General features: G+C 41.3%; 1 protein-coding gene across 2 annotated transcripts in view; it reads right to left on the bottom strand.

Annotated features, from left to right (window-relative positions):
* Positions 1–24,936, bottom strand: part of HSD17B12 (hydroxysteroid 17-beta dehydrogenase 12) — a 70,151-nt gene that overhangs the window by 35,903 nt on the left and 9,312 nt on the right. For both annotated transcript variants that reach the window (XM_015864491.2, XM_085550235.1), the window contains exons 2-3: positions 10,759–10,805; positions 6,787–6,862 (exon numbers count right to left, since the gene is read on the bottom strand). In XM_015864491.2, coding sequence (XP_015719977.2) covers positions 6,787–6,862; positions 10,759–10,805 — 123 coding nt within the window. The remainder of the gene's footprint in view (positions 1–6,786; positions 6,863–10,758; positions 10,806–24,936) is intronic.

The following is a 24,936-nucleotide window of genomic DNA, read 5'->3' as shown; positions in this document are numbered from 1 at the left end:
ACTGAATCTGTCTTCAAGAAGGACCATTAAATACTTTGACAGGCAATAGCAGATTGTTGTACAATTTGTTGATACTATGCATCATATAGAAGGTTATTAAAATCAGCCAGGTATAAGAATTACTCACTTTTCCTGACCATTCTGTACGGACTTAAGATTGCAAGAAATCCGCTGTTAACTGTGGCTCTAAGTTTCCCAGTACCTTGGACCTAAGATGTTTTGAAGTGGGATACAATAAATCACATCACAATGTAATACAGGATTACCAAAGGCATATGGGAACATTTATCTGGGGGGAAGGTGGAGGAAACAACAAAAATCCTTGAGGAACCTGCAACAGCTTTCAGGAATGAGACCACAGAAGCACAGATAGAGAAAAGGTGACCTAGAGCAAAGGCTCTGGGCTCTTTTGCCACCTGCATTTATTCATGGTTCAGTTACCAAGTCCACTAACATACTGAATACCAAAAAGGATGAGTCAGAAGAGATGTCCTATTTGTGCAGCTCTATCAGTCCTTCTCTTGAAGGATAGATCACACTATCCATTTCTGTGAAAGGGGCAGTGAGACTAGACCAGAAGATGGGCATCAGACACTGCTGACCCTAATCCAGAGGGATGTTGCACAGAGGAAGAGAATGTGGGTGTTCAGAAAGACAGCAGATATGCAGCAACAGTTAGGTATCCAAACAAAAGTCACACAATAAGTCACTGATATCTCCATAAAACCCTGAAGCAGAGCACTGGTCACCGAAGGAATAAATTAAGCCATACCTAAAAGAAAGCTCTGCAAAGCTGGGTGCAAACAGAAATTGTTGTGCAGGAACACTGTAGTCTATCCATTTCTGCATAGCATAATGAGATGCCTACCTATAATTTAGCATAATTTGCTGTTAAAACACATTTGATAAGCATTTACACGTTTGATCAAGTACAAAAGAATAGATTTGGACTCCTCTCATTTGACTTCTGAAGCAACACTACCAGGGAATTCCTTATATACTGCACTAATTGCACAATCTGCATACAATGTCCTTCAAAAACAGTAAATACTTTAAAAATCTGGTCACATAAAATAATAGAATGGGTAAGAAATGTCAGATCTCGTTTAAAATGTTAAAAAAGCATTAAACAGCTTCAAGTTCCAGTACACATATGGAAATCAATTCTTTGCTTTTCAGCTTTGAAAGAGACAACACAAGATGGATCTCTAAAGCCACAGTACACAACCTTCGAGCTAAATGGGACATCTAAGTTTTTAACTTGTGTGAACAGTACTTCTACTAGAAAACATACAAAGGAAACACACTTTATTAACACTTGCCTCTGCTTGCTCCTCAGACTCCACCACTGCTATATATTATTGCCTCTACAATACACTTCTCAAGTCAGAAAAAACATTCTTAGCAACACATAGGATTAATCAATGAACCCATTCACTCAAATTTTATGCTCAACACAGTAAGCTTTCCTAAATCAAGCTTGTCCTAAATACAAGCTAACTAAAAGCACAGCAGCAGACAGCCTGGAAGCAGCTGCACATGCAAACAGCTGGGGCTGCGCAGCCAAGCCGTGCCAGCACTTCCCATTGGCAGCGTTATGTCTGCAGGCACGGCCAATGCTCAACACACACAGCCCGCCATCCAGCTCGCCACAGTGCATCTGTGGGTAATGCAGGAGATGTGCCCCAAGATGCAAAACAATCTGCCCCTGATCCTAATGCAGCTTCAGGACATTTGAGTCAGTCACTACATGAATTGGAGTCAGCAGCTTCACAGTCATTCACTATTATTGGTTAAGATTCATAGTTTCATCTGGGTTTGGCACCCACTGAAAAATAGTGTAATTGGGAGCCCGTAAGTTGAAAGCACAGTCTTCAGGGTTCTCCAAAGTGTTAGTTGCAAGGGAAAATACACTGTTAAGTAGCCTAGTAATAGCACAGAATACAGAAAGCAGTATAGTGCCCAGTTGAGCACTGGAAGTGAGGCACATGCTAAGAGAGTTTGCTGCAAGCACAGCACACACGTAGTCATTAGCTGAGCCATCTTAACATCACTTATTGTTCATATTTATGGTTTTTGTGTTTGTTTGTTTTTTTTCCCTAAAGAATCCACAGTGAAAAACAGACCAAGAGAGCCTCCTTTCTCTGTGAGCTAGTAACTGGCATTAAGCGTTATCCTCATCACAGCATACTCCTGGAAAACACAAAAGTGACCATCGGCACTTCTTAAGCAGAGCTACAGATTTTTACAGCTTTGACAGACACAAAGAGCTTGCTGTAATGCAATTCAACTTGCTAAAAAATGTTACTCGTGGAGCAAAGATGTAGAAGGAGACAGCACTGTGTGGATCATCCAGTGCTCTTCTTGGGTCAGAGACTCTTAGAAGTCCCATTTTTACATCTCTCAGGCAATCAGATTTCTACCAATTGCCTTAAAACAGATTTGCAATGCAGACTTGCACTTGAAGACAATCTAGTCCTTATTTTCCATGTAATACTAGGTTTATATTATGCTGAAAGTGATAAGCAATATATTGGAACTGTTGTGTTTGCAAGGTGACTAACAGCATAAGAGCTCTACTTTTTGGAATCCACAAAAGTGTACGTAACAAACAACAGTTATTTAGTAGAAACAGTCATTAAGTTTCTGTGCATTAAAGGAAACATGAGCTTTCCCCCACTGATATGCCATATTTGCAAAGTTTCACTGAGGAAAAAAAAAAAAAAAAAAGTGCATAGAAAAAAGAGGGCCTGGTGAGAGAAAATGCAGAAGCACAATGCTTTGTTATGAAAGAAAAACCAAAGACAATGAAAAAGAAGCTCCCTTCTTGACCACTCTAACTTTTCACGATATGCCAATTGTATTCAGGGTTCATCCATTTTATTTAATGACAAATTAATAACAACTTTGGCTTGAATCCTCCTTCAGCTTTTTACGCTGCCTAACAACTGCTCCTTTAGTAAGCATCTGATCCCATTCAAGGCAAACCCATGGGAAACTGCTTTCACTCCATCGCAACGAAACTTCCTCCCAAGATAAAGCCCAAAAGTTCATTCTGAATCAAAGATTCTTATGCTACAACATGTTAAATGTTATATCTATGGTATCTTTGACTAGTGCATTAAAACAAGTTAAAAATATTTGAAGCAATTTTGTCAAGTCCAAGAAACACAGGAGGATACAGTATGTCAAGCCAAAGCCAACTCAAATGATGGAAGGCTGCAAACATTAATTTACCTTGAAGTAGATCACAAAAGGTCAGAATAACTGCCAGACACAGTCAGCCTTCAAGTTAAGATCAAGAAAGTGAACCTTGTCAATCCCCATGCGGGGAAAGTAAGATGATGTCCCCTTCCTCAGATCAAGTATGCCTGCTCCACAGCCTCCCTTATTAAAGTACAAATGTTCTTCCTTGCATCTCAGAGCTGGTGGGTAAGATGTACAAGGGTAGGGGAAGGAAACTCAAGTGACAGGGCAGAGATCATGTGGAAAAGTACTCCGGGGTACCTATATCTGAGGTACTGTCTGGAAGAAATCCTGCAGAGGACAGATTTGCCATGGCAGGTCACTGGCCATTTGCATCAAGAGACCACAGCAACACTTCAGGCATGAGCAAAGTTCTCAGCATCAAGCCTGCTTCAGAGCATCACTCAATTTTGTTACCAAGAAAGCAGGAAAAAAAGCAGTGAGAGCCATCTGCCTAAGAAATGTTTCAGGTTTCAGCACCACATCCCATTCCTTACTTGTGCATACTTGCAGCACACCAAAGGGTGGTGTGAACATGACAGATCCCATGTCTGAAGATGAAAGCTCTCAATTTATGATGCAGCTCAAGTATATGGGATCACAGCGTAGTTCAAGACAGTTAAACAACTTGAAAAACACTATGTGCTAAGTAAATAGTCATCAAGTGCAGATTTTAATGTTAACAGAAGGTTTTGCAGTATCATACGTAGCAGAATCAAGACAATTCTAAAGATCAGTGACTTCAGGAACAAAACCAATAATGTTTTGGACAGTAATTGCTGAATAGTATTAGAGACAGACTGCCAACGAGTTGCTTGTTTCTTCCCTCCTCACAGCTCATGCACAACACTACTGCCTGTCCTAGTCAGCCACCAGCTAACAATGTACAATAAGACCAAATTCTCCTTTTGACAGATTTCCATAAAGGAAAACTCTTAACAGCGTTCTCCTCACTAGTCTGGTTTTCATTATATCCTTCACATTTCAACCCCTAAAAAGTGAGTTCCTTTGGAGCTCTTCCCAAGTCTGCTCAGAACATACCTACAAACCTGCTGGCAACAGTGCAATAACTGAAGTTTTTCTGCTTGCAAATCCACAATGATTCTTTCAAAAAAGAAAAATGAAAAAAAAAGAAAAGAAAGAAAAAGCCATACATGCCCATCTTACACGTGGCAACATCTGAACAGACTGCAGAGACCACATCATGAGCCTGGGTACAAGAAACTGCTGTACAGCTAAAGCCTACTAGGATTTGAAAGCACTATTCTGATTTGCTTGATTATACAGACTATCCTAATCCTTTAGCATATGCTACAATGAACAAGGTATACATTTCAGTAGCTCAGTGTTGTCAAAAGAATGTTCTGAAAACCCAATATGAGTCATCTCATTTCAGAATCATTTAGGAGAGAAAGCAGAAAAATGTTTGGGTGAGGCCTAACAGTAATTATGTATTACAGGCAGCTCTACAAGAGTAGATGTACTTTCCCCTCCCCCCCATCTGAAGAACTCTCTCAGCAGCCATCATTTTGGCGTTGAAAGCTCAAAGCAGTAGATTTATCTGTCTTGTCAGCATCATGATCAAGTTCCAGGGAGAAAGAGATTTCCAGACTGGTTCAGAAAGGGTTATGACCATTTTCAGAAAGCTTGTCACTTCACGCTTAAGAAAGCATTTGTTTCTTGAACAAGATATTTGTAGATAACTTCCAGCAATTCAGTTTTTACTTAGGAAGATACCTGTATACAGCGCAGTAAGAAACACAACTGCGTGCCCACATACGCAGCAAGCTATTACCCAGCTGCTGCAGTTGACCACCAAATAGACTGTAGCTCCAACTTCAGTATTAGCAGTAAGCTTCAGTACTCACACAGGTTACCCAAGCAGTGGTATCCGTACAGCCGATTTACTCTGCTGATGCGTTGACAAGATTAGTGTAAAGGAGGTATGATCGGACACTGCAGTGACATTCTTAAATGAAGGATACTAACAAGCAGGGACAATTACTTCCAAACTAGAAGGTACGATCTGATGCCATCTCAGTTCTAATAAGGATGCTCTTTACCATCTAAATATACACACAAAGATTTTTCTCTCTAGAAAACAGTTTCACCTGCTGTCTTACAGTGAACATTAAAGTTACATACAGTGACATTTAAACTAATTTAAAGAGAACTGTATGCCCCATTTTTCTCAGCAAACTAGTAAAATAGTCATCAATAAGCAAGCTGAAGCCCTTTAGTGATTAAGTTATCATTAGACTAAGCAGTCCAGTACAACAGTACAAGACGGTTTGTGTATACTTCTAGATTACATTTCATAGTAAAGTGGTGCCACTAGCAAATTCAATGGAAGTTTTAACTGTATTATTTTGGCTTAAGTCTGTTATGACCTCTGAAAGAGAGCAGCTCTTACAGTTACCTGTATTATATACACAAACCATTTTAGGAAAGTCTAAGCAAAATAAGTAACACAGAAGAAGGATCTTAAAGCCTTCATTATCCAACATCATTATACTGAGAAACATGCTTTATAGCACACAACTCCCACTCCTGCTTATCAAACAGCTCTACACACAAAGCTACATTTCTCCTTTTATCTTGACATACTATGCATAAACTAATAAACTCATATTAAATCTGCCTTAATAAAAGAGATGTAGATTACAGTAGGAATTTTTCTGCATTATGGTTATACTTTGCTCTAGTTGGAAAATCATTTGTTTGCAAGAGACATAAGGAAACTAACTGACCCCATACAAGTATCGATTTTACATTTGTGATAGGAAAACTGAAGTTACTCTCTTTTTCTTATATATAGCCATTTACTAGATGCTTACTAAAGAAACAGTCCCTAGCATAGGCTCTTAAACTTGCACTGTAACTCATTCCCCACATTCCCATGACTACGAACATTTGTTACCCTAATGTTGCTCCCAGCTCTTTACAATGATCTTTGAGTAGTTTATCCAAAACAAAATGAAATTAGAGGAGCAGGAGGGAAACAACCACTCATACTCACAGTAAATCTGTATGCTTTGTTATATAGTGAATAACATAAGGAACAAAGAAAACACCTTTGTGGTTGAAACCCATGAAATCATACTTGCTTCAAGCTGAGGTAATATTCGGGTGAAGGAATGGCTACATGTTTCTCTCCTCATTACCTTTCGAGATGCCTATCACGACAATCAGTGGTATTTCAGTCTGACTTGGCAGGCAGTTCTTATGCAACACTAACAGTTTTAGAAGTACATATTCATAGAACCCTGCCACAAAATGGCTTGGGTTAGAACCTGTTCCAGTGCCTCATCACCAGAAATAAAACCTACTGTCCCCGGAAGATAAAAAAGAACATCTGCAAAGTTATTTAGCAAGGCCTTTATCATTTATGTCTGTAATATTTGTGCTGTGGACAAAAACAAGCTTTTTATTTTTTAACTAGAGTCGTACATATCAGCCTGTAAGAAATTAACATATTATTAACATTTATTTTAATTATAAGCACATATGTGAAATGTAAGGAAGAAGTTTTCAACTCACTTATTTCACCAGCAACTTGGTCCAACTTTTCTTTTGACCGACTGATTAGAGCCACTTTCATTCCACGTCTTGCCAACTAAAAAAAACAAACAGGAGACATAAGGACAGTCATACAACACTTCCAAATCAGCATCCTAATTACTGCAGGGATTGGTCAATATTGTAATAATGACCAGCAAGTTTGAAGAGTTACAGTTTCACACAGAGATATGGAGGGGAAAAACAGGACAAGTGCTTGTACACACTTCCTTCTTGAATTCCCTCGTGGAAAACTTATTATATTCTTTGTCATCCCATACAGGTGTGCAAGCACACGTATGCAGCAGATAATCAAAAGCAGGTATTTTACAGTCTTTCTACACTTCTGAAAGTCATACCAAAGAAGCTACTATCCACAACTAAGTTCAAAATGCCCAGTTACGATATCCAAGGTCACTTCAACACCTGCGTTGCAAAATTACTCCTGCACTGAATGCCTCTTTCCTTTAGCAACTTACTTAGGGAGAACCAGGCTCTACTCTTTGCCTTTTCGTATGTAATAAAGGTCAACTTAACTCACATTGCTTCTCTGAAGGAACTACCTGTGTAAATTCAGCTGTGGCCACAATGTATCCTGGTCATCAAAATCAGATCTAACTTTGCATGCTTGTAATGGGATCTAACAATTGAACATTGCAGAAAGACAGTTAGATACTTGAATTACACAGCAATGGAAAACAAACAGCCTTTCTTTTGCAAATGCCCATTCCAATGAGAAGTAAAAACACTGTACCCTATTGTTCCAGGCAGATAGCTTACTGGAACAGTTTCTTCATAAACTCAAGCAGTAAGCTTTGGAGATGGTGGAAAAGAGAAGAAGGGATTAAGATAGCTTTCTCCGGTTCCACAGGATCAAGAAAGCAAAGTCAAAAGGTTTACCTAAAAGTTTTTCTGCCTGTGATACTGAGGACAATCTTGACAATAATCTGCTTACTGTGAAACAGCTGAGGTACCAAGGGGCAGGAAAGCCCTACAGCTACTCCTCGTAGGTGCAAACTATAGACTGCTGACACACAGCTTGCTTTCTGTCAGCAGTGAGCTCTGGGCTCAAAGACTGCTTCAAGCAGGTACCTCATCTTACAGATGTGTGCCAAACTGTACCAGTCCCCAAAACAGATCAAGTAAAGTCACATTGCTACAGTAAGTTAGCAGACTCCCAGCAACTCTGAGAACTTCCACAGCAAAAGCAACTTGAGAAAGTGCTGCTATGTTGACACTGAAGAGTTTTCCTGAGAAGCTCATATCAAATCCAGAAATGGAAACCAAATGACAGAAGAATCATTTAAGTACGGAGAACGAAAAATGTCTAAGAAACCACCTTGTAACTAGGAAAGGGTATCATCCAAAAGAAATAATGTCTTAGAAAAGATACAGTGCTCACTGACTGATGTAACCCGATAGAGTTCTGCCGTGTCTTTGAATATTCACTGATACAGGCCTAGTGAATTGAAAAAAAATCACAGCTGTCCAAAGAGAAAAAAATCATCCTCTGATGTTCCAGTAACTGATTACATTGTTCATATAAGGAATGAGGAAGATCCATTTACACTGTAAATAACCAGCCATTAAACTGGGATCTTTGGCCATTGACCTCGTCAAGATGAAAACGCCAAATGAGAAGACCTTAAAATAACCACAAAAACTAATCTAGAGTAGCACAATGGGAAGATGCTCCTGCAGCTCAAGGATTAATTGATGCAAGCAAAAGTCATCGTTTTAAATTGAGTTGGTGGATGTAGGAGTCTAATTTCCATAAATCCAATGTTAGTAACTACCACATTTTCCACTTTGATAGCAAAACATAGCTGCTGTTAAAACTCTTTCTCTCAAAGAAAGGAGTGTGATTGACAGCTCTCCCGAAAGTAGAGTTAGAGCTCTTGTTAGAGCAAGTACAGCAAGAGCAGTACTAAAGAGATGCAGATATGCATCATCATGCACTCAACTAGATCACAACCTGTAGTTTATCATCCAAGATGAAATTTCTTCTGTTTGCTTTTGCTAATCAGGAGAATAGCAACAGTGGGTCAATAAATACCAAGTTCTGAGTATTCCCTCATTAAAAAACAAGGAAGAAAGCAAGCATGCTCCATTGGAACCAAAGACAAGCACTGGAACCAAAGGCAAGCATTGGACAGAGAGCACTTGCATTTAGCAGAGCACTGTTCATTAAGGGGTAGCACCATCGTGAAAAAGATATCAATGCTGAGCAAGGAACAAATCTTATTATTACAACAATGTAAAGAGTAAAAAGCAGCTTAATACTTGGAAAATAAAGAAAGCAACCACCGCAGAATACAACCAAGGAATTCACCAATTTCTAACACTCTCCCACCAATAATCAGAGATGATACTGAACTTTTGAAGAGGAGATCTCAACAGTTACATTACTCACTTTAACCCCTCCAAAGAGAAGGAAATAATCTGCATGATTATATTCACAGCTGTGAGTACCCAAGCAGCTGTGTATGCCTGTGGCATTTATAGTAACCTGAAGGGAATTCCTAGTAGAAAGTCAAGCCTCTGCTGGCAGTCTTAGGAAGGCAGACAAACCTGAGTTAACTGAAAGATTGAGAAATCTTCCAGGGTATTTCATATTTCACCCTCTATTCGCTTGATGTAATTAAACATCTATCATCCACCTAAATATTCAAAGGGGAAAGTACATCTTATTCTATAGCTCTAGAATGACTGCACCCTCTGGAGTGCTCTGTGCTCACAGTAACACCAGCAAAAAAACTGAAACAGCCCATGTTTCCCATCAGGGCTTCATACTTACAAATCAGCTTTCCTACTAGGTGTACATGTAACAGGAGTCTGCCAGCAGCACACATTTGTGTTCAAAGGCAGCCTAGCTCTCACAGACACCAGCAGAACACAAAGCAAAACTGTAGTTTCACTCACCTGATAACCTAACACATAGAGCTCGAAACCAACAACCCACAATGTTCAGGGGGGTATCTTGCACATCAGAGGACTTCCTCCCAGTAGCACTATGCCCTGGGCACAACAACCTCCTTCCACTTGCTCTAGGCAGTTATTTAAGTGTTGCATAATTTGCTTCAGGGCCATGTAACTGGCATAATTTGGCATGTAGGAGCTGTCAGCCCTGCACAAGAATCAGGTGCTCTTGACATCAGCCTTCCCCCTTAGTAGGGCGGGGTGTTCCTATCTGCAAAGCAGCAAGGAGCCTGGGGGAAGGAGTGCACATGGCAGGGCACACTGGGATGGAAGGGGAGTCTGAAGAGTGAGGGCTCCCCTTAATGAGGACCATGGTCCCTGTGAAACAGAAAACTCCTGAAAAAGAGGATCCCTCACAGATCATTACCTCACACAATCATCTGAGTGCCTTGGAGAAGGCAAAAAATGAATACAAACAGGTTCATTTTGATACTGATGCTGGAGTTTAAAAATATTTTTCCTGTAGGTTGCTGTAGTCAGCACTATTTGTCATGATGTTCTCTGGGCTCATAGGCTAAACCACCCCATATGAACAGGTACTTTCTCTCTTTAAACAATAAACTGCAGTACCATATGTGGAACCTGCATACTCATCAAGAGCAAAAGCACAGTAAAATGGATAAAAAACCCAAGCTTCAGAGACTTGATAAACCATGGGGAATAATTAGAACACAGTGCAGGCAGCTAGAAATGCCATTCAGACAGTGCCTGGAAATACCAAAAGAAAATTCCAAAGCTTGGGGTAGGTGAAAATAATTACAGTAACTAAATAAGTAAAAACTATAGGACAAGGTGAGTGCTGAAAACTGAAGTCATAAATAAGTGAGATTTGACTTTCAGCTTAGCCACCAGAGAGAAACAACACAAAAAACCTCAATCTCCACACATACGTATTAAAACAAGATGAAGGGACAAGGCCTGCTGCTTGACATCTTGCAAAGAATTGGGACAGTTACAAACAATAAGAATTCTTACCTCTTCTGCATAGGCTTTTCCAATGCCATCAGTAGCTCCAGTGACCACTAGGAAAGAAAGATGGACATCCATTAGCTGCTTCACAGCAGTAACTGCAGTAAGTGTTCATTAGCAGGCTACTGAGGTACTTATTCTAGCTAAGAGACAAAAGGTCTCTGGAATAGGCATACAACTTGAAAATTTATTAGATGTCTTTCAGGAAGCTCCCACTACCCTTTTCAAGTAAAGAAAGAGTTATGGGCCTTATAGTTGCATCAAGAATCGTGTTTAGCACCTATTCTCACGCCAGTTTTTTGGCCTGCTATGCTACTTCCAAAGCAATGTGCCTTAATATATTTCTAAAAATCATACACTATATATAGCAAAATAAAAAGCATCCTAAAGCCTGTAAGAATTCAATATTTTATTACATGGACAGAATGTCTCAAAGCAGAAGACACCTATTTAAGACTCTCCAGGAGTTTTCAGATCCCTGCGACTGCAATGCCTTGCCACCAGCAAGTCTGACTGACCAAAGCAGACAGTTGCATCTAGAGTTTTTTCACCTGTGGGCGGACTGGTATCTGTGTCAAGCCTCAAGTCTTTCTAGGATTCTTTTCCACACGCTGAAAATCACTGAATGACTCAACATGCCATTAGTTTGACAGATTATTCTGGGGCTCACCACACCAGTAGCTGATCATCTCAGTTTACTCACTAAACAGCAATTCCCTCATCCACTTCTCCCAACTACTGTTGGAGCAAGCACATTCAGCACCACTTCCTTCTATCAACTATTCACTCCCATCAGCTCCAATTCCTACAACTCAACATTCTTACATTTGCAGCTCACCACTCCTTCATCCACCTCTGCTCTCTTAAGTGGCTACAGAACACACCATACTTATCCAGCTGCCCTCAGACAGATCAGAACAGCTTAGCCCTGAACCGAGGCATGCCTCAAATAACAGGGCTCGTTTAACAGTTCTGAAAACCAAACGGGGAGTTCTGGTTCAATTCCCAAGCCCACCCATACCCCAGCACAGCTGAATGAGGTGCGCAACCAGCACTGCATCTAGCAGCAGCTTACCCCCAGGGCAGCAGAGGGAAACGTGTTTGCAGATGGTTTGATTAGTCACTGTGGATCACCCAAAACAGTTGGAATGCAAACAGTAGCCAGTATACTTCTGTTTGAGTAATAACAGCTAGGAAATGCTGTAACCATTTCGGTTTCTCTGCCGCTAGCTATAAATAAGTAGACATAATAACAAGTGATGAAGCTGCCAGCAAAGGTCCTATTCCAGCTCAAATGGCAAGTCAACAATGCAATAATAGCCTAGGAATGAGATTCAGTAACGTCCCTGACTCAAGCTAGATTTATAGATAACCCTACATGAAAGTATACACACATACATTTACCCCTTCCCTCATTTCAAAGTTTGTTTGCAAGACATCATAGCTCCAATATGGTGAAGATACAAAACTGTACTACCTGTATGCTAGCACACACTGCACGCAGAGGATGTGATGGCTAGTGATCAGTTCTACCTACTGCATTGTTAGCCCCTGTGAAACGTATTCATAAGGTCATGAGAGTGTGTCACACTGTTTTGCCGATTCCTTTTCAACTATAATTAGGCAAGTGTGAGTAAGCTTTGCTATAGATAGAAATCCAAATTTAGAAAGGTAAAGCAGTGGTCTAAACAACAGAAAAAGGCCTCAGAAAAGTAATCAAGAATACATTCGCAGGAGCCCACCTGCCTGTAATCCAAGTTGTGTCAATACCACAACAACCATTTAGCCACATGGCATTATAGCCCTGCAAGATGGTACCATCCCTTCAGTTCTAGGACCATCAAGCTTCAATTTCAGTATTGCTGATCTTCACACGGTTCATTATTTATTCAGCAAAATAATGGAATAAGCAAGAGCACAGAAAATATGAACCAGCACCACCTTAGAATATGTACCAACACCATTTTAGAACAATAACTGGACATATTTTAAGTCGACCCAGGCTGAATAACATTTGACTTCAGTGACTGTTTGAAATGAGTTGCTTCTCTCATTCCAAAGCTAATGAGGTGCCTTAAGAACAGCTCCTCCACCGAGCACTTGTGCACAGTTTCTCTACCTTCTGATTCAAAATTTGAGGACTTATTTTTGAGTTTTATTCTCAAATAACAAGTTCAGAATTTCTAAGTACTTTGCATTTTACAACACCACTAACTGTTCAGCCTTTAGCAACTGTAGCTGAGAGTGTATGCTCTGTAAGGCAGGGACTAACAAAAACATCTGCAACACTTCAAAGAATTAGTACCTAAGAGTGCAAGCACAACGGCAATCCCAGATATCTGTCTTGCTTATCGGATCCACTGTTGAAAGCAATGAAGAGAGGTGGGGTGAAGGCAACTGGCTGGATAAACATCACTGAAGACAAGGTTCAACTGTCTTATCCTCCACCATATTTTGGATTATCTGCATCACGAGTGTGATGGGGAGGATGACAAAAAGAAGTTTTGTTAACTCTTGCACACTTAGTTTTCACAGTGATTACATACATGTCTGTCTTCCACTCTGAAGCCAAATGTTGCAGCTTTAACTACTCCAGCTACGTACACTAGTTTAACTCAGTTTTAACTATCACCTTGACGTGTTGAAGCCAGTTTAACTCCAAGTGTAGATTAATCATTTAAATTCTGTTTCTTCTACAGACTGCCTTCCAGCAAAGTTACAAACAGACTGCAGTTGGCAGAGCTTAAAGAAGGCAAAGCAAGCAGAGTAGGAATTAGTTATTGTCTGCACAAGAAAGCTGCACCAGCTCCTAAGTGTGACTATCCACATTTACTCAGTAGTCAGACGAGCTGTAGTAGCTTCCCACTTCAGCCATCTGCGCTTTCCTGAAGAGAAGTGAGAAGAATGCCCAGGAAGCTTGTGTGGGAGTTGGCTGAATTAAAGTTGGTCTGAATGGAAGCTGGTAGCAAGGCACTCACCGATTTCAGGCAAAGAAGTCAACACTTGTCTTCCCCTGACAATAATCACCAGTGTACACCACACAAATACAAGTGACTGAAAAATCCACCAAGGCATGGGATACAGCCTACAGTAAAAATGGGCAAAGAACTTTCAGCATGGTATCTAGGTCCCCAAACAAAAAACACTGTGGTATTCAAGTGTATATCTTCAAAATGAAAACTTCTTCTCCCAAGTTCTGTAGTTGAATATACCTACACAACACAACAACACATTTTCATGGTGCAACTGAGTAATAACAGTTCCAATTCTAAAGTCAGGTATGTTTAACACACCAGACAATCCAAATGTTTCCTGTCAAGAGGATCTACTGAGCTTTAATCTCTACTCTCATTCTCCTAACACTACAGCCACTGGCACTCAAAATCACAGATCTACGTGTCTATCATCCATCAGTATCTGTATTCTGCAGAACTGGGGGTCAGGGAGAAAACACACACAAGTACTATGTAGAAAAGCAGCAAATACATTTTGTCTATTACTTGGCAGCTCTGTATTTTATGCTGTTTCCTTCAGTGGCAGCCAGAGCATTGATGGGAAACACATGCAAATATATGGCTGGTCTCACTGGAACTTGAAGTGAATTTGCACAACGAACATGGACATATTTCTGTTTGTGCTGTATTGACATCAAGCCTCCTACTTCATCAGAACAAATAAGTGAAAGAGATTACTTTAGCTATCAACTCCAGCTCCCAGCAATCAAACACTATTCATTTAATAGCTATTATCCACATAAAAGTGGATCCACACCACCCAACAAAGCATACAACAAGTTTATGACATTTGATCTTTGACTGCAGGAAATGCTACAGGAAGAGTATAAAAAAAGATCAGGAGGATCTTAGGTCTTAGCTCTTTTCAAGAGTGGAAGGTGTTCTGACATGTTACAGCAGAAAGTGCAGCAGTCCCACCAAACCACCAGCCTCGCGAAGAGAAGAGAAGAAAGCCTTTCTAAACTCAACCTTACTGTTCCCTAACAGGTATCAGTGTCTTTTGGAGTACTGGTTGCCATGTTCAGCACACTACAAATCATTCTATAAAATCATAGGTATTTTACTACAGAATTTTATAAGCAACCGAAAGTCCCAAAACACAGTATTAAATATACTACAGTAAGTACAGAACAGATTCGAGACCTCTCAGTTACCCCTGCATGTATACTAACAAATCAGTGGCACAAGAACTCAGATCATCAGTTCACATTTTCAGTTGCAGCATTATCCTTACCACTTACCATTTGTGTAAATCAGAATCTCTGCTTTAGGTCAGTACAGCAGCTCTTCCCAAAAAGCCGCGCCATAACTTTCCTTCTTGCATGGTAAAAACATCACAACCTCCACTATGAGTTTGCTCATATATCCTTGAGCTCTTACAAGGATATCTTAAATTTAGGACAAAGACACACAGGAATCTACCCTAGCTGCCCCTACCAGACTAGCTGTCAATAGATGCAGTTCATTCTATAACCCTTACCACCACCAAACCGCTTTGCTTCACAATGCTTCACTTCACAGCTCATCCCATGTACTCCACACACAAATCATAAACACCTGAGTCACCTCCTAGGTGGTGCCAAACTCAAGGCAACCCTTGACAAAGACAGCAAAGATCAATGACCTTAGCAGTCAGTGACATGCCTGGTATTGCACTGAAAGGGAAGAACTTCTCAGTTGTGACATGCCACAGACCAAGTCTATAAAACACACTGTTTAAGCAGTCGGTGACTTCAGTGCATAAGATGATGAATATGCCCAGTGGTACACAGCTTCAGGGACTAAAAACCAGACTTTCCTCAGAAGGCCTGCAAAGGGTCACCCATACGTGAATGCTGCCAGCAGCACCCACATCCCCCAGAAACCCCATGGCTCAAGATAAGGCATCAGTGCAGGCAATGAACCTATGCTCAAATGTTTGTTTGTTTGTTTTTGTTTGCAACAGTTACTGCTTTCCCAAGGAAGAGGTGATCTAGGGAACATGTACCTCCTCTCAAGAGGCATGCTAGGTAAGCATTATCTGCTCTTACAAAGGTGACTGCAGTCCCACAGGTGAGATAAAGTATGACCACAGCAGTACAGTCACTGAAGGAAGTGAATATTTGAGGCTCTGAAAGAACATTTTTGCTTGCTCCTTATCCAGCAAGGATATCTTAAAAACAAAAGTAGAGAATGGTGCAGCAGGGCATGAGGCAGGCATGCAGAAATCCTGCCTCACGACATGAGCAAGGAGCAGCATTTATACAGGGAGAGTGAGCAGCAGCAAGCGCAGAGAATCTGACTGCAGCTCTGCAAAGCAATCACGCTGAAACAAGATTAGAGATTCGTGACTCCCCAACTCAAGGTTAGACAACAGGGAAGACAAAGCTTAGAGATCTAGCCTGCCTTCAGATACAAGCACACAGCTCCTACAGCAAAATACGCTTTCAGAGATGCTTAATGGAGATAAAGCATGGAATGCTGTATCCATAATGCTGCTAGCAAACAGCACCAAGCATACTCCTTGTGCTAATGACAGTTAGTTAGTGTTCTCTACTAGCCTCTCAGAACTACAAATTTATTTAAGTTTAGTCGTTTTCCTGTTTTCATTAAGAAAAGCATGAGTTTTAAGGGAGCCCTTCAAAGTACTTCAGATGCACTCAAGGAAGGCTCAAGCCACTAACCAAGTTGTTCCTTCCAGGAAGATGTGAATCCTGCAGTTTGGGTCTAACTGTCCTCTTCTTGCCAACAAACTAAGCCAACAACCCAATCTTCAGGAGGGCAGCACAGCCACCACTGCTGCCCAAGGAGAATTGGACAAATTCGTTGTCAAAATGGCACTGCAGAGGGCGTTTCCCAGACATTTCTCCACTCACACAGGAGAGCAGCCCCTGTCCTGCAGGACAGACTCCAAAGAACATGAGGTTCTTTCTTCACAGCAAACATCCTCCTGTAGCAGAAACAACATAAGGAATAAACCAGGAAGCTATGTGGCTTTTTTAAGCAGTACAGTTCGGAGAAATTTCCTAGCATAGCTAACCTTAGCATAGGTTTGAAGTACACTGCATAAATAACTAAAGACTCGAGATTCTTCTGCTACGAAACGCAGAGGCTATATTAAGAATATGACAGCTCCTGGGGAAAACAAAAGCTGGCAAGAGGAGAAGAGACTATCCCTGCTTGGCATCAAGCAGTGCTTCATCTATTACAGATTTATATAAATCACTGGCAATTGACCAATACCAAGCTTCTAGATTATCTCCAGCCAACAAAAGTACTTTAGTCTGTGCTGGTTAAAAATATTCTACTTTTTGTCCTCAACTTGCTAGGAACGGCTATTTTTAGCAAGAGTCCAATCAACCTTATCAAAATCAAGCATCAAAAATAGACCAGAGAAACACTGGAAGCAAATCCTATTTTTAGCCACTCTGTCTATTCCCTGCCGCTACCCACCGAGTCCTGACTGCACAGACCATGCACGAGTGCTCAGTTATTCTAGGCAGATCCTCGTCGTGACCCTTTTTTCCCTGAACACCTGAATGCAGAAAACACTCGATTGATTAAAGATTAATACAGCCGCAAACCGTGACAGCTGCCTTTCGTCTGAGTGCTTTTGGGGAGGGGGAGAATATGGGATGACAGAGAGCTTGCATCAGTATTCCTCCTGGGGATCTATTACATGGAAAGAAAATTGCTATTTCAATTCCCTTTTGTTGCTAAAAATAGCAGCCCCAATTGATTCGAGCAAACAGGGCACCGGCTTAGCAATGCCAAATTTAGAAACCACTGAAATCCCAAAGAGTGAACACTAACGCAGTCTAACACATGCCAGCTCATATTTAACAAAGAACAAAGAAGATAAGCATGCCGGCTGCAAGTTAATAAGACGGCAGCAACTCCCTGCATTTTTATTAAATAAAAACAGAAAACTTGGTGCAGGAATTACACAAACTTCAATTCCATCCCCAATTTAATTTGCTGAAATAGGAATCCTCATCATAAAGATCATCTGTACCTAATCTGAAATCATCCAAATTCTGGATATTTTTTCCACATGAAGGCTTTTTTTTTTTTTTCCTGTACAAAGCAGCTAACGCCTAATGGTCAGGTTCTGAAAAGACAGGCTACAGCAAGAGGTTCAATTCCCAGAACCACACACTTACTTGGTAACAGCTTGTGTCTAAGAGCTAGGATTGTGGGTAGAAAAATATTCTATAAATATCACACCACTGACAAGTTCCCATTTCATCTAGAACTACAGCAAGAAAGGTTTGGGGGCAGTGCACTCCTCAGATTTCTTGAGACTCTAGAGCTAGAAGCAATCTAGAAATCTCAACAAGAACACAGAGCAGTTCAGGAAAGCCACAGGCAATGCCTACACACCACCAGCTCCCACTGCTCCTGTAAAACACCTCCGAGTGCCCTAAGTGCCCCTTATCCACACTGCCCTCAAACCTCCACCATGGGGCCCACTGCCTGCGGCTGTTCAGTGGGTACAGGGGACTCCATCATCTTCTCTCCTGCCTACAGAACTCTCATGGCACCCTGTCACAGATTTAGGAACCATGTTCCTTTCAAGGCTAGCAAGCAAGGACTTTGGAAGTACCATGAAGAGTATGCCAGGAATGCCCTGAACTTCAGCTCCGCAACAGCAAGGGAACTGTCCAGGGTACCCGACCAGGGCTGGTCAAGCTAAGCATACGCTAAAGCTGTAAACTGCTTTGTGCTCCTAAGGGTTATTGCAAGGTCTACCACACATCATTAGCATTAGGCAAAAACAAATTCTCATTTGCTCTTCATTGAGAAATACGTGACAGATGCTCACTGTCACGCTAAGCATGACTGCACCATGAAAGCACACAAAGGGAGGCTGGTTGGTCTTCCTTCCTCTAGTACAGGATGAATGTAGTGAAGTTTTGAAGATCAGATAGCTCAGGATTGGCACCAGCTGAAGGCTTTTGCGTGTTTGCTTGGAAATAAGCATAGATGGATTGGACTCAAAGCTCTGTAAGTTCTCGGAATAATCAAGAGCACAGAAAATAGCAGAGACTGGGATCAAATGCAACACATGATCCATTTTTAATCAAAAGGCAATCTGTGCCAAGCTTCAAGAAAGTGTCATCAGTTTAGACAAGGATAGTGCTCCAAACTCATGGGGCAAAAGAACATCATTTTACGTCATGACTATAGGAAACTACTAGTGTGAAGGTGACAGAGACTGAACATAACAGTCTTAGAATTTTGTCAGGAACTTGGCAGGGAGGTGTCTAAAAAAAAAAACAAAAACCACAAAAGTAATTCACCAGGATTTTAAAACAAATTACTTAAGTGGGCTCCTCAGTGACTGACCACAGCATAGATCTGAACATTACTGAACATTATTTCTGAAGAGTGTGTTTTAGGAAATTTGCAGGCAACCTAGCCACCAAAAAAGGATCATAGCATCCCATCACATAGATGACTTCATAGACCTGAGTAATAAAAACATAATGCCACCAGATACTGCCCAGTGACATGTCAGTACCAGATGCCAAGCCATGCTCTTGAGACTAATTTTGCTTGGAGTTGAGGTGACAACTGTAAGTGATGGTAGAGAGATACCTAAATATAAAATGGACTGATGAGGTGTTTCCTATCACAACAGAAAGCAATAATATATTTTAAGTAATTTATGTGAGAACAGTTTTGAAAAAGGGTTGCTAAGATGATTAAGAGTTACCTGTTTGGGGAGATGAGTTCTAAAGCATTTTGTTTGCTCTTCATAAGCTCACAAAGTATAATCACCAGAAAACGAAAAGCCCAGATTCATATTGGGAAGAAAACACAAGCTGTTCAAACATGTCTGGAAATTAGGAGGTCTCAAAAAAAGAAAAAATTCCAACTTTGAAGACCACAAGTTAAGGAAGCTGAACTGCTGAAGGAGCTCTGAGATACAGATATCAGTGCAGGGCAAGGTAGACATAGTTCAGGGAACAGATCTAAAAACTTGCACTAGGAACCTATGTGTTCATTAGTGGCCAATTCAATCTATCAAAGGGAAAACAGGAAACAAAACAAGCCTGACTGCAGTTGGTTGTGTGTTCTTAGAATGTTATATTAAACCCATGCTTCTAGACTACCTCAATGTTTTCAAAAGACTGTAGAAAAATACTTTTTCCACTTCATCTCAAAGTATATTTAAACTTCCAGAGCATCTCTGCTCCTCCATTCAGAAAAGAGGCTAGCTGCAGCTAGACACACAAGAGACAAATGCATGGTGGCCCTAACAGAACTGAGACTGACTTCTGGAGCCTGATAGCATGAACAAGATTCGAATCAGGTAGGGGTTGGATCACCAGGGAGGACATTCTCTTCTCTCAAGAACAGCATAACCTGAGCAGCTTTCTTACACTGCAGAATTTCCTAGATCAGAAGCCTTGAAAACAGACATGTTCATATTTCTAACAGGACATTGGCTAGAGCTTTTACATGCAGAAGACAGGAAGAAAAAAAAGTTTCCCCTATCTTCCTGGACTTCTGCATCCATCACACAATCACCCATGAGCTGATGATGGAGGGGACGTACCCATTCTGCATTTGATCGAGTGCAAGAAGACAGAACAAACATTACCTGCATTCCCTCTCAAAGCCATGAAAAATCCACTGGACCATCCTCAGGAGTCCCTAAAGAAAGGTAAATATAGCTCCTAGGCTACACGTTGTGAACCCATGGGCTATTGTGAAGAGAGCTTACAAGTAGGAGGGGAATCAACTTTTTGCATGGGCTGACAGTGACAAGACAAGAGGGAATGGCTTTAAACTAAAAGAGGGGAGATTACAGGTCAGCTGTCAGGAAGAAATTCCTTACTCTAGGTGTGGTGAGGCACAGGCTGCCCAAAGTTGCAGGTGCCCCAGTCTCGCTCAAGCTAAGCTGGGCCCTGAGCAGCCTGATCTAGTGGTTGGCAACCCTGGCCATAGCAGGGAGGCTGCGACTGGATGATCTTTGAGGTTCTCTCCAACCTAAGCCATTCTATGATTCTACGTGCAGGAAAGATATTCCATCATTTCAATGAGAGTATGCTGCAGAGGGTGAGAGGTGGAGAGCAGATCCCAGCACTGAGCTCAGCCTGCGGCAGGCAATGCAGAGCTATTGGGTAGCTGTTAACACAGCTATCTATCAGTCTGCTTCATGGATAGGCATGAACAGAAAATTTTTGACTGAACTGGACTTAGCCAACAGATCACAGCTAGACATAAGAGCCTCCACACAGAAAGCAGTGAAAGCTCACTGCTAGGGATGGGATGATACTACATTTTCCAAAGTATTCATACTACACACAGCAGAGCAAACTGAAGTTATACCACCACCATTCCTTCATGCCAGCAATAACTTAAAGGATGTTACTCAAGCACTTCCATACTCACTGAGGAATACAGACTATGGCAGTGTTAACTACACACTGCATAGAAAAAAACAAAAACAAAACCAGTACCTTTTCCTTCTCTTCAGAATTGATCTGCTAGTTGTAGATTTGATGCTTTCTTTACCAGCTACCAATCACTATGAGAAGACACTGATCATTTCACTTTCCTTCTGTCCTCTGAACTGAAGTCACGGACTTCCCAGTAATTTCATTCAGTTTTTAAACAGGTACATAAGGCATATTAAAAAGTTATAAGGTTGGACACTACTGTGGCAACACTTCGATTGCCTATCAGAATATCTTTTCACTAGATGTTTGCAGTTAGAAAAATGAATATAAAATAACTAAATACATTTTAAATACCAAAATTATGCTCCTTTTCCATCTTCAGGATTCAAATCTTCATTTCATATGCAAGTCAGAGTACAAACATCAGTACGTCAACAACGTCCCAAAAATAAGAAAACTGGGAAGCACAGCACACAGCAGAGAAGTGATGCTGTAAGAGGTGATTGTTTTTTTCTTTCTTTAAACTTCCAGCTCCTGTGGACCTCCAAGATGCAGAGCTGCTCAGACACTTCATCACCCCCCATCAAACTGGCTGCTGAGCCTGCTATACAGACCCAAGCCACCCCCTGCAGAAGCCCAAGTCTTCCTCATTGAGCTCTGCAGCCTTCTGGAGTAATCAAAAACTCAGCCACAGTTGCAGCGTCCCACTGAACACCTTCATCCCTGCCCAGGAACAGCCAGAGGCGTGCACATGACACTCAGACCAGATATGTCAGAGCACAGCATATGGACAATTAAGTGTTTATTCCTTATACTGTTTCCTCTGGTTAGGTTCTCCAACCTTAGTATCACAGCCCTTCACAGCAATAAAACATTTTAGGTCCAGCCCCATATTCTTAATCTCTTACTTTCAGATGAAGTGATTTCAAGCTCAGCCAAAGGAGATCAAAATGTGAAACACAAGGGCTACTTCATTTCTGCTGAGATACTACCTACCACTCTACCTGCTCCCACAAGGCCACTTTCCTAGAGCTTACAAACCACAGTATGCAAAATGAGAAGGGGAAATTTGATTTTTTGGAACAAACACCATAAATCAGGATAGCTACCTATCTGTGTAGAAGCAAAGACAAGTTTCAACCCTGAGAAATTCATAGTGCTATCTTGTGCAGCAGAAATGTAACTGAAAAAGCCAATCTGTAAGCTATGTTTTAGTTATGCATACAATGGGAGGTGATCATCTAAGCCATTCCACATGCTATGTGTATCATATGCCCATACACCAAAGATGCGTGACTGGACCAAGGAACCAGCACAGGAAGGTCTCATTGGATACTGCCTCTAAAATAAGATGGAAATACAGTCCTTTTCCCTCAGCTACTACAGAAAGCTTACCAACACATGTTTACGTACAGTCTAAGCATACTAAATCCATATTTTTAAGCTAGAAAATACACGACCAATCACTCTAACCCATTGTCTGCTCTCCCATTTGTGACCACCTACCATTAACTAGCATAACACTAAAGCCTGACCCTGCCCAGCAATTCACCTCGGGTACCAGTGCTCCCAGGAACTCAGAAGCTTTCAGAACTATGAATAAACCCAAATCTATCAAGACAGAGCTTACTCAGTCCATCAGTTATCAATAAAATCCTGTCACTATTTTCCCTGGTTTCACCCAGTGCTGTTGGTCTCCCAGAACTTGCACTGTGTTGTGCAACCCATAGCCATTCCAGGCAGGTCCCACTGGGCCATGAACAAACTCAGTTTGACAAGCTACTACTTGTCTGCCACTTCCCTATGCAACCATTCCTCCTCAACACACAGAAGCAGCTGAAAGTAACACAAAGCCAAGTTCCTGTCCAATGCTGAAGTCCCAAGCTACCAACTGGGAAGGCTCTTCAAGGGCTCAAAAACAAATTCCTTCAGAAAGCTATGGAAGAGCCAAGTTCAGCACACAAGGAAGCAGCGGTAGCACACAGTACTCCTGCTTCTGCAGAAAACGTGGGCTTTGGGCTCAGTGAGAGCTGCTACCTAATGTTCCTATAGCCTCCAGCAGGCACCAGATACCTCCTCACGTCCCAGACCAGAAGAACCATGTCCACAGTCAAGAGTCACCTGGTCTATACAAGTGTACTGCAAGGAGAACTGAGAAGTTATTTTCTATGCCTTTATTGTGTATGTGTGTATGTATATTCACATACATGATTTTAGATACATGTTGGGGACATTCCTCAGTTGCATCACTGCAGCCTCCCCAGTGCGGTTCAGGGTGCACTGAGGGAGGGGGCAGCCAAGGGGATCAGAGAAGCACTGGCCCTGCTTCCCCCTGTCCGTGCCTTCAGCTCCGCACACCAGAGCACTTCACCCATGACAGACAATGAGCAAAGCTGCGTAAGCAGCCAAGTGCAGAAGATGAATGAACCGGGTGACGCTAAAGATCTGTGAATTGAAAAATCCAATGCATGAATTAAAACCCGCAACCCCTCTCCTTTTCCCCCCTCAAAAAAGAATCGTGTAGAGCAGGACATAAAAGGAGAAGGAGAGAGAGAAAGGTGGAGAAAACGTGGTCTGACACATTTATAAAAACTGATGGCCTGTCACCCAGACGCTGATGAATATTTTTTACAGGATAAAAATGGCAACCCAGAGTCTAAAAATAAAACGCTGTGCTGCAGACCTGTCTGGTTCAGCAACACCACTGGAATACAAACGCTCTCCCTTGCCGGTACAGCTTGACTGAGATTTCAGAACAAAACACCAATGAACATAGCTACTATTTTCAGGGGAAAGGATTTGGATTTGTTTTTTCATAAGAATTTAGATTAGTTTTATATTTTGCTTGCATTGCATAACTGCAATTAAAAACAACAACAACAACAAAACCCAAACAAAAAAACACTCCCAAATTTCAATGAGAGTGGCAGAGCACTTTGTGCTGCACAAAGCAGGTTCTTCTTCTCTCCTTCCTCAGAAAATTACAGCATAAGGACATATTAACCAGAGCCTTTAGGTTGTAGTTTTAGTAAGCTTAAAAAATGTATTTTTAGAGTCGTGCTGCAGACAGAACTGTGGACGCTGCTACTTTCACACCTACCCCACCCCCAGGGACAGGAAAAGAAAACCTCTTATTTCATTTTGCCTCAAAATTTAGACTAAAAACCTGCTTAGCTGAGAAGCAGAAGTGCCCAAACATCATTCACAAGAAGCACTAATTTCTCAAGCCTAGCCACACTGCAGACAAGCGGCCTTATGCAGCATAGATTCTATTTTTGGCAAGTGATGCAATAGCTGCAAGGGCTCTCCCAGAGCCTTTCACTTGAGAGCTCAAGCCATATTAAAATACGTTACAAGAAATATAATAACCCTGCGTTGTCACCTTCCACTCTCTGCACAGGCACATTACACACAGAAATAACCCTTTCCCAAGTCAGATACCCTAAAAAAGAATCACATTTAATACACAGAGTGGAAAAAAAATGTGTGCACATCTCAGCATATACACCTGCCCTGCACTGTGCATGACAAGAAGTTACACAATGCTGTGCAGGGATTTTCTGACCTCTTGATTTTCGGACGGAACATGAAGCAGCTCGAGTTCCTTGCTGAATTCCAGTGAGGACTTTGAAAAGCCCACAAAGCTAATTCAAAGCCTAATCCTTCCAAAAGATATTTCCATTCTTAGAGATCTTTCAAAACCTTCTCGCGTCTAGCTGACAACCGTTAAGACACATTTCTGCAGGGTGACTGTTTCTACAGCTAAAAATTCTCAAAGC

This window comes from Coturnix japonica, chromosome 5, assembly GCF_054131305.1.
Source record: "Coturnix japonica strain WE chromosome 5, WE-NBRP24, whole genome shotgun sequence".
In the NCBI taxonomy this organism is placed as follows: Eukaryota; Metazoa; Chordata; class Aves; order Galliformes; family Phasianidae; genus Coturnix; species Coturnix japonica.
This window is presented reverse-complemented; position numbering and strand designations above follow the sequence as displayed.